Below are 10,853 nucleotides of genomic sequence, written 5' to 3'. Positions count from 1 at the left end.
CAAGTTCTAGTTGAAAGTGTTCTAAGTATATTTTTACTAAACCTTTCAATAAACGTATGATTCTCCTTGGAAGGACTTTCCTTGACTGGAACCGATAGAAGAAATGATAAATGGTAAAGAATTCTGTCCCACGTTGTATTCCCTAACAGAAAAAGAGAGTCTTTGCATTTCGTTATTTAAAAAAATTAAGGAACTTGTTTGCGTTTCATGTCCACCTTTCAACCGATTATTCAAATTACTAACTCATTTTGTAAAACCAGTAAAAGTCACTCAACAGCTTCGTTAAAAATGTTTTATTTAGGAGCTTTCATCTTTGAGCTTCTCGGCTCTGCTTTTTGTCTACATCAGCAATAAATGTCTAAGTTTTCTTGTCTACAGAGCTGCTTGAAGCTTGGTGGCCAATGAATGAGGTCACGGTTAAACTGCTCCTTACAGGTGTCCGCCAAACCACCACTGTGTGGTGGAGTGGGTCTCCTTTGTGCAGCGGAACTTGGGGTTGATTACGTAATAGTGGCCAAAGTTGTCCTCTTCATGCACCGAACCAGAAGTTGGATTAAACTGACAGCCAGTATAAGAGCTGTCAGTATGCAGGATACAATCCTTATGAGTCTGCCAGAAACGTACGGTGAGATGCATGCCAATGTGTCCTCGGATATTGATGTATTCCACTTTCTTGCACTGCCCTCTTCCAAGGTAATCAACTATGTTGAAGTCCTTGAAGTTTCCACGAACGTAATCTTTGAAATCAACGCCGTGTGTTGGATAACTGCATGTTGCTCGCCAGTGTGTGGAGTGACTCTGCAGGGATTTCATTCGTGCCAAGCTCAGGCGGTACAGATTCCAGTTCTGGGCGTTCTCGTTCACTGGAGCGTTGTACTTGAATGGGGTCCTTTGGAACACAAAAAGTTTGCGATGGAAATTGCTTACAGACAACACTAATGTCCAAGCAGATCCGGGCTCTGACTGTAGATCGCAATAAGCGGGATAGCTGTTACCACTGGAGTCAAAGAGTTTGTAGATACCACACTTGGAGGCACCTTGTTTCAGGTAATCCAGACAGGAGTAGGGGTGGAAGGTGTGATACTGCTCAACGCCTTTCGGTTGAGGACAGGAATTTACCTGAAAAGGAATCATTTATATGATTACAATGCTGTAAAGATATGAAAACAGTCTGCCTGAAACACTACAAGGGAGCTGACGTTACTAAAACATTTTAAGTCTATTTTGAAGGACGACTTAGGCACCAGCTCCTGTACCAGTAGACTTTCTAAAAGTCCTTTAATTTTTTTTCCTGCCTCGTCGTTCGCTGGGTCGCTGCGCAACCTCTTTGAAGCTCGCTTCGCTAGCTACGAAGAACTTTGAAGAATGACTTACGAGAGAAGAATTTTTTTATATCACTTATGAGGTCGACTTGTGAGCAAGTCTGCTGTTCCAGCGAATTAGACTGAATCATAGTTTTTACAATCTTTGATCATAATAATGTTGAACCCCTGTTAATTAGCGGCCACCCTACGGGAAATGGCGAGGGTGGCAGTCAAACTGAAGTTCGTCAGAAATTAGCCGCTTTATGCACTGAAGGAACGCCACTTCTCTGTTGTTTACAAACTTGACTGAAAGCTTGTTGAACACTGATGTACAACTTAAATTTTCTATGTATTGTACTTATTTGGAGAATTTTTTCAACATTTTTTCTAATGAATTATGTAAAGAAGATTCTTACTCAAGATATCAAATGTTTGCGATGATCGCACACAAACCAAAAATTTACATAGTGACAACTTCCTGCAAAGACTGAAGGCACAACACAGGAAAGCAAAGCAACGAAAACAATTTTCAATTCTTTTTACTAAAACATATTTTAAGTATTTTTGATGTCAAGGAGATTTAACTGTATTTTGTTTTAAAAAATGTTCACTTTAAGCCTTGGCCGCGGTACCTTCTAGCTCTTTTTATCGCAGTGTACACGCGATTTAAATATTTCGCACCTAACTATTCGTAAATATCAAGGAAGGTTGTGGAAAGTTGGTATAAAAAAACTCTTACCTTGCATCCAACAGAGCCGCCCTTCTGACTTTGATTCCCGCACTTGTTTGCCGCAACAGACAAACCCTGACAAACGAACGACATTTTCGGTTTAACGTTTAATCACAATCAAAAGGAAAACAGTACAATTTAGAGGAAATATATATTTACTCGTTTTTTTTTTTTTTAATTTGGTTATATAGCGATTGTCTAGGAAATTGAAAACGGCCCGCTAAAATGAGAAGCTATGTGATTATGGTGATCAGTAATGTGAAAATATTGCGGCACTTGTTTTGACGATTTTACTTACCAGGAAGACAAGACCCACCAATAGTATAACCATCTTTAACGCCATTGCCGAGAATAGACTGAAAATAAGCTCGTTCGCGCAAATTTCAACTCGATTCGCTATAAACTGACGGAGGTATCAACAAACGCGCTTTCTTCTTCCTTGCACTCACTCTACGCTCTGTGGCTCAACGGTATGTAAACAATCAAATCGAACACGAAAATTTTTTCACAAAACTTGCTCGCCGGAAGATATCGTGACGTATTGGATTAACAATGCAAAACTGACGGCTTGTCACAGATACTGTCAGAAGAAATCCTGTAAATATATTAGCCAGTTAATGGCAGCTTATTCTGAAAAGAATCTGAAGTCTATCGCCAGTGTTTTAATTGTACTAATTCAGACTATAAAAATCTTAAACTCTCAACGTACAGTTTTAGCAGCGGAACGATAGAGCTCGTTTTTCATACACATGTACGCAACGCAGTACTGGCTCAACTGAAAATAATCTCCATTCAGTATTGAGGTCAATGGCATTCTGTCTAGAAATTTTCTTTTACTTTAGTTTGTTGACTGAAACATAATTTAATCATAGCTTTACCCATTTCACCGACGAAAATGTCCCACTTACACCGTGGGCAAACTGAATCATTCTCATATCTCGGAAATCTGCTTGAATCAGTCCCGGCAAAAGACTTTTCTGGATGTCTAAAGAAACAAAAACTTGCGATTTGTTTACGTCCTAGCCATAATAAAATACGAAACTTCAGCAACGACAACGGCGACGACAGCGAAAACGTCACTTGAAAATATAATTTCATTTTATCGGTGCTAATTTGCGATTATTTCAACTCATCTCATCCAACTTGTACACAAACAGCGAACTTCCTAGGAACCAAATTGGTAGGTGTGGCGTTCGAGTTCAAGAAGAAAGAGAATGAAAAATTGACCGTCGTGTCAGGGATCACATTCCACAAAACCTTGAATTTGGTCATTTGACTTTGTTGTTTTGCAGAGGACAGCAAAGAAATGTACCAAATTTTAAAAGGAACTTGTAGGGCGATTGTTTTTCCTCATCAAACCTATTGTTTAGCGGCGTTGTCGTTGCCGTCTTCGTCGTCGGTGCTTAAGTTCGAATTCCCTAATAAAAGCGATGTAGATATCAGTGATTCATCTCGATTGTCACCACACTATAAGCATCAATCAAAGTAAAGAGAACACCGGATCTTCTAAGTACTAATACCGGTTTCTGTCTTATCCTTCACTGAATTAGAAGCGTTGGTTGTCTGTTGAACTAACATCTGAAGACATAGACGGAATCATTGCGTACAACAAAATGACCTGAAAACTGAGCAACACAGACCAAATGCGGGGACAAAATTTTGTCCCCGCAGCATGTTGCATGAACTTCAGCTGGTTTAAATTCGTGCGTCAAAAACCGGGGGCAAAATGACGCCAGTTTTCAATGCTCCATATTTTGTGCGCTACAAAATAGAAATGAAGTAATAACAGCCCGCCATTGGCTATCCCATGACCCTTCAGTAGCAGTCAATCAAGATGGCGGCCTCAATGGACGAACCACAAAAAAATGCTGATTGAATTCTACAAAGATAACCGTCTGCTATGGGATAAGGATCACAACGATTATGGAAAGAAAATTACCTAAAAGAAGGCCCTGGCGTCTCTTCTGGCACAGTTACAAAAGGGCAAAGCACTGCACTCTTCATGACGTTTAAAAAAAGTGGCATAGTGTTCGAATTTCAACACTCTGATACATAAAGAAGAGCTTTGTACATGTGGAGAGCAAAGTCAAGCATTCTTTGATTTTTAGGCCTCAATGCGCTTCGTGTGCACGAGCTTACTGTCCCTGCAACAAGTGCCCCAAGGGTACACACCAAGTGGCTTCAGTCCCTGAAACATGTCCCTAAAATGTGTGCCGGCCTAATCCAGTTATTTTGCGCAGTTTTCGTTTGTGCTAGCTTGAATTAATTCACACATAAGCGGGGGACTTCTGACCAAGGTCACTTTTCTTTTCTCGTCGGAAACCTGTTGCTATTGTCAAGGCAACCACGAGAATTATTTTGGTCGCTATGTCTGCACATTCCTGTGGTTCTTTCAGCAAGCTTTCGTGTCGTTTCGTTGATGCTCGGCAAATACTCGATATTCCCAAGAGAGAAACATCGGTGTAACAGCGGGTTAAGTCACCGGTGATAGTTTGAAAATGAGGGTCCGGTACGTACCGGTCATTAAATGTGGGAGGCAGGGGAGGGGGCAGGGGGAAGAATTCTAATTATTTGGAAAAATTTCCTGACCCCTCTTTTTAGCAAAGATTACTTTTCAAGGCCCCCCTCGGAGGGCACTGCAAACAGTTCCTCGTCATCATCATCATCATCGTCATCATCATTATCATCATCATCATCATCATCATCATCATCATCATCAGAACTGTCAGTACTGTCCCATTCCTCTTTGCATGAGTCGATTGTCTTTAGATTTTTTTTTCCGATTTCTGGCTTTCCATCAGTACTGTGTGCATGTGTAGGTATTTATAAGGTTTTAGTCATCCATCCGTAACAAGTCGTAACCAATCGTATTGGTCATTATCTTTCTCCTTTTCAGCTTTTCTTTCCCCTGTTTTTGAACGCATTCTTATTTTAGCCAAGTTATCAAGTTCTTGTAAGTGTTCTAGGTACAGTCGACTCCCGATAACTCGAGCATTTAAGGAAAATTGAAAAAGTTTTGAGTTATCGGGAGTTCGAGTTATTGGCCGAGAGCAAATGACTGAAAATAAGGAAAAAACGGTGTTTAGTTCAAGTATTTCTATTCATAAAAAGTCGCATTTGAATCAAATTTAATTATAGAGAAGTCGAGTGAAAATGGAACAATATTTTCAAATTATAACTGATCAGAACGTAGCATAACATGAAACAAAACAAAACAAAGCAACAGGAGAAGACTATGTAGGTACTGGGAACTTGAACTGGACTGTCACGTTTTGTTAATGTAAAAAAAGGCAAATAATACAAAGGCGGCTTTAAAATAACTTCAATGGTTTGGACTGCAGTACTGTTTGTTTGACCTGTCACGGCTTGAGCAACATGGTTTGAGTTTTCGAGGGTAAAATTATATAGAAAAATGACCACAAAGGAAAATAACTTCGAGCTAGCGGGAGGTTGGAGTTCCCGATAGACTGCAAGCAGTCCCCTTCTGGTTAGTCGAGAGGGTGCGCTCACAGCGCAGCGAGACTGGAGCGGGGAGAATTAAACGAGAAGAGACTGGGTGGAAGTCCTTTTTCCCGCCTCTCCCCAAGCCCTCCTCCGCTCGTTCGCTCCAGTTTTTTCGCGCTCTTTCGCACGACCTCCCGACTATCCAGAAAGGGACTGTTTGCAGTCTAAGTTATCAAGGGTTCGAGTTACTGATGGTAAAATTACAGTAAATGTATGGCGAAAATACAGGGGAATTGATTTTGGTTCGAGTTAGCGAGGGTCCGAGTTATCGGGAGGCGACTGAAGCTTTCAATAACATGCGATTCTCGTTGGAAGGTGACTCTCCTTGACTGGAACTGATAGAAGAAATGATGAATAGTAAAGAATTCTGTCCCACCATCCATCCCGAACAGATAAAAATAGTTCCTTCGAAAGGTATTGACCATTTCCCCTAAAATTCCGAATAGAATTTCGCGATCCATTTAAATTTAACTAGAATACCCCCTGGCCTTTCGAAGACAGGAAAGGTTAGTGAGAGGAAGTGGTCATTTCATTTTGCAATAGTTATGTGTAAACATCTTTTCCAGATCAGGTTCAATTGCAACGTCACCCCACTGTATGTACACCGGACTAAAACCTTTCACAAAAGTCATAGCATTTTATAAGTTAAAAACGTTAAGGAACCTGTTTGCGCTTCATGCCCAGTTTTCAACCGATCAGTCAATGACTAACTCATTTAGAAAACACTATTAAATGTCACCCAAAAGCTTCCTTAAAAAGGTTTTATTCAGCAGCTTTATGATTGACCGTCTTGGTCTTTTGTCTACGCCATCTATTAATGACTAAGTTCTACTGTTTTCTTATCTGGTTTAAGCTTGGTGGCCAGTGAATGTGGTCACGGTTAAACTGTTCCTTAGAGGTGTCCTCCAAACCACCACTGTGTGGTGGAGTGATTCTTCTCTGTACAGCGGAACTTGGGGTTGATTACCCGATGGTGGCCGAAGTTGTCTTCACCTGACACCGAACCAGAAGTTGGATTAAACTGACAACCAGTTGTAGAACTGTCGATATGCAGGAGACAATCATTAGTAGTCTGCCAGAAGCGTGCGGTGAGATGCATGCCAATGTGTCCTCGGATGTTGATGTATTCCACTTTCTTGCACTGCGCTCTTCCAAGGAAATCAACTATGTTGAAGTCCTTGAAGTTTCCACGAACGTAATCTTTGAAATCAACGCCGTGTGTTGGATAACTGCATGTTGCTCGCCAGTGACTGGAGTGACTCTGCAGGGACTTCATTCGTGCCAAGTTCAGGCGGTACAGATTCCAGTTCTGGGCGTTCTCGTTCACTGGAGCGTTGTACTTGAAGGGAGTCAAGTGGAAAGGTGTAAGCTTTCGATTGGAGTTGCTCCAAGACATCACCAAGGCCCAAGCAGATCCGGGCTCTGACTGTAGATCGCAATAAGCCGGATAGCTGTTACCACTGGAGTCAAAGAGTTTGTAGATACCACACTTGGAGGCACCTTGTTTCAGGTAATCCAGACAGGAGTAGGGGTGGAAGGTGTGATACTGCTGAAAGCCTTTCGGTTGAGGACAGGAATGTACCTGAAAAGGAATCATTTATATGATTACAATGCTGTAAAGATATGAAAACAGTCTGCCTGAAACACTACGAGGGAGCTGACGCTACAAAAACATTTTAAGCCTATTTTGAAGGACGACTTATATACCACTGAGCTCCTGTATCCGCGAATTACGCTGAATCATGGTTTTTATAATCTTAGATCATAATAATGTTGAACTCCTGTTAATTAGCGGCCAAGGCTGGGGGAAATGGGGTGGCAGCCGTAAAGGGAGTTGCAGCCAAATTCACAGAAATTAGCCGCTGAAGAAACGGAAGAAACGTCACTTTGTTGAATACAAACCCGCTTGAAGTCTTGTTTCACATAATACACAAACTAAAATTTCAAGATATAGTATTTGTTTGAAAAATTTGTTCAACATTTCTTCTAATAAATTACATGAGGAAGCTTCTTTCTCGTGACATCAAATTTTTGCGGTGACTGTAAAATCTATCGCGAACAAACCAAAAATTGGTACAACGGCAACTTCCTCAAAGGACTGCAAGGCATAGCACGGCAAAGCAAAGCAACGAAAATAATTCGTTTTCTTTTTACTAAAGTATATTTTAAGGAGATTATACTGTATTTCGTTTAGCAAAAGCAGTAAAGATATATTCCTTCCAAATTGCACTGTTTTTCGTTTGACTGTGATTAAAAATTAAACCGAAGATGTCGTTTGTTTGTCAGGGTTTGTCGGGCGTCTTAGCAAACAAGTGCGGGAATCGAAGTCAGAAGAGCGGCTCTGTTGGATGCAAGGTAAGAGTTTTATATACGAAATTTCCACAACCTTCCTTGATATTTGCGAATAGCTAGGTGCGTGCATGAACACTGCGATAAAAAGAGCTAGGCGGTACCGCCAAGGCTTATTTTAAGGAGTTTATACTGTGTTTCGTATAACAAAAGCTAACTTTAAGCCTTGGCGGTACCTCCTAGCTCTTTTTATTGCAGTGTTCACCTAGCTATTAGCAAATATCAAGGAAGGTTGTGGAAATTTCGTACAAGTGAAAACTCTTATCTTCCATCCAACAGAGCCGCCCTTCTAACTTTGATTCCCGCACTTGTTTGCGGCGACGGACAAACCCTGGCAAACGAACGACATCTTCGGTTTAATTTTTATTCACAATCAAACGAAAAATAGTGCAATTTGGAGATAATATATCTTTACGATTTTTGTTCTTTTAATTAGGTTATCAAGCAAAAACTGCCCGCCGCTAAAAAAAGAAGCTATGTGATCATGTTGATTATAATGCGAAAACATTGAGTGGCACTCGATTTGACGATTTTACTTACAAGGAAGACAAGACCCACAAATAGTATAACCATCTTCAACGCCATTGCCGAGAATACACTGAGAATAAGCTGGTGCAAGCAAATTTCAACTCGATTCGCTATAAACTGACGGAGGTATCAACAAACGCTTGAGCTTCTTCTTTGTACTCACTCTACGCTTTGTGGCTCAACGGAATGTAAACAATTAAATCGAACACGAAAACTGATCTTTTCACAAAACTTGCTCCAAATGCAAAACAAACGGCTTGTCACATATACTGTCAGAAGGAATCCTGTAAATATATCAGGTAAAGCCTGCCGCACACTTGACGAAAGAGCTGAGCAAACTGCCTCACGAGGCGTTTAGCTCAGCTGTTTCATCACGTGTGCAGTTGAGGCGAAATTCTCATGAAAACTCAACCGCACACTTGAGGAAACAGTTGAGCTAATTGTCTCAGCTCGCGTGGCCTCGCGATTCCTCGTAAGGCAGCTCTTTTATCAAGTGTGCGGCAGGCTTTAGTGGCAGCTTATTTTGCTTATTTTGAAATGAGTCTGAAGTTTATCTTTCACTCTTAACAGTTTTAGCAGCGGAACGATAGAGCTCATTTCAATTTACACACATACACTGAACGCGATATCGGCTCAAAATAATCTCCATTGTATTGAGGTCAATAGCATTCTGTCTTGAAATTTTATTTCAACTTTAGTTTTTTGAAATGGACATAATTTAGTCATAGCTTTACCCATTTTCCTGACGACAATGTCCCACTTACACCGTGAGCAAACTGAATAATTCTCATATCTCGGAAATCTGCTTGGATCAGTCCCGGCAAAAGACTTTTCTGGATGTCTAAAGAAACAAAAACTTACGATTTGTTTACGCTTTAGTCATAATACAAAACTCAAGCAAAGACAACGGCGACGGCAACGAAAACGTCACTTGAGAATATTACTTCATTTTATTAGTCTTTTAGTGGTTCTTCTTCGCGATTTTTTCAACTCATGTTACTTGACACAAACAGCGAACTTCCCAGAAACCAAATTGGTAGGTGTGGCGCGGTTCGAGTTCAAGAAGAAAGAGAATGCGGAAAACTTCACCGTCGTGTCAGGGATCGCGTTCCACAAAACCTTGAATTTGGTCCTTCAACTTTGTTGTTTTGCAGAGGACGGCAAAGAAATGTACTAAAATTTAAAAGGAACTTGTAGGGCGATTGTTTTTCCTCATCAAACCTATTGTTTAGCGGCGTTGTCGTTGCCGTCTTCGTCGTCGTTGCTTAAGTTCGAATTCCCTACTAAAAGCGATGTAGATATCAGTGATTCATCTCGATTGTCACCACACTATAAGCATCAATCAAAGTAAAGAGAACACCGGATCTTCTAAGCACTAATACCGGTTTCTGTCTTATCCTTCACTGAATTAGAAGCGTTGGTTGTCTGTTGAACTAACATCTGAAGACATAGACGGAATCATTGCGTACAACAAAATGACCTGAAAACTGAGCAACACAGTTGTGTTTATTCCAAATGCGGGGACAAAATTTTGTCCCCGCAGCATGTTGCATGAACTTCAGCTGGTTTAAATTCGTGCGTCAAAAACCGGCGGCAAAATGACGCCAGTTTTCAATGCTGCATATCTTGTGCGCTACAAAATAGGAATGAAGCAATAACAGCCCGCCATTGGCTATCCCATGACCCTTCAGTAGCAGTCAATCAAGATGGCGGCCTCAATGGACGAACCACAAAAGAATGCTGATTGAATTCTACAAAGATAACCGTCTGCTATGGAATAAGGATCACAACGATTATGGAAAGAAAATTACCCAAAAGAAGGCCTTGACCTCCTTCTAGCAAAGTTACAAAAGGGCAAAGCACTGCACTCTTCATGACGTTTAAAAAAAGTGGCATTGTGTTCGAATTTCAGCACTCTGATACATAAAGAAGAGCTTTGTACATGTGGCGAGCAAAGTCAAGCATTCTTTGATTTTTAGGCCTCAATGCGCTTCGTGTGCACGAGCTTACCTACTGTCCCTGCAACAAGTGCCCCAAGGTTACACACCAAGTGGCTTCAGTCCCTCAAACATGTCCCTAAAATGTGTGCCGGCCTAATCCCGTTATTTTGCGCAGTTTTCGTTTGTGCTAGCTTGAATTAATTCACACATAAGCGGGGGACTTCTGACCAAGGTCACTTTTCTTTTCTCGTCGGAAACCTGTTGCTATTGTCAAGGCAACCACGAGAATTATTTTGGTCGCTATGTCTGCACATTCCTATGGTTCTTTCAGCAAGCTTTCGTGTCCTTTCGTTGATGCTCGGCAAATACTCGATATTCCCAAGAGAGAAACATCGGTGTAACAGCGGGTTAAGTCACCGGTGATAGTTTGGAAATGAGAGTCCGGTACGTACCGGTCATTAAATGCGGGAGGCAGGGGAGGGGGCAGGGGGAAGAATT

General features: G+C 41.1%; 2 protein-coding genes across 3 annotated transcripts; both read right to left on the bottom strand.

Annotated features, from left to right (window-relative positions):
- Positions 1-378: 378 nt before the first annotated feature.
- LOC146487370 (uncharacterized) lies at positions 379-8,487 on the bottom strand. 2 transcript variants are annotated; one of them, XM_085085807.1, is made up of 3 exons: positions 8,428-8,487; positions 2,044-2,109; positions 379-1,119 (listed from the first exon to the last, which is right to left on the bottom strand). In XM_085085807.1, exons 1-3 carry the CDS (start codon positions 8,470-8,472, stop codon positions 430-432), a joined length of 801 nt encoding a protein of 266 aa, XP_084941933.1. In that variant the 5' UTR covers positions 8,473-8,487; the 3' UTR covers positions 379-429. The 2 variants fall into 2 exon arrangements, with proteins under 2 accessions (XP_084941933.1, XP_084941926.1); XM_085085800.1 differs by lacking the exon at positions 8,428-8,487 and adding an exon at positions 2,333-2,513.
- LOC146487371 (uncharacterized) lies at positions 6,286-7,171 on the bottom strand. The gene has a single exon (XM_085085793.1). The coding sequence runs from the start codon at positions 7,133-7,135 to the stop codon at positions 6,431-6,433; it is 705 nt and encodes a 234-aa protein (XP_084941919.1). The 5' UTR covers positions 7,136-7,171; the 3' UTR covers positions 6,286-6,430.
- Positions 8,488-10,853: the final 2,366 nt, after the last annotated feature.

Source organism: Pavona decussata, unplaced genomic scaffold, assembly GCF_977016875.1.
Source record: "Pavona decussata unplaced genomic scaffold, jaPavDecu1.1 SCAFFOLD_16, whole genome shotgun sequence".
NCBI lineage: Eukaryota > Metazoa > Cnidaria > Anthozoa > Scleractinia > Agariciidae > Pavona > Pavona decussata.
Note: the sequence above shows the minus strand (reverse complement) of the source record. Positions and strands in the feature narration are given on the sequence as shown.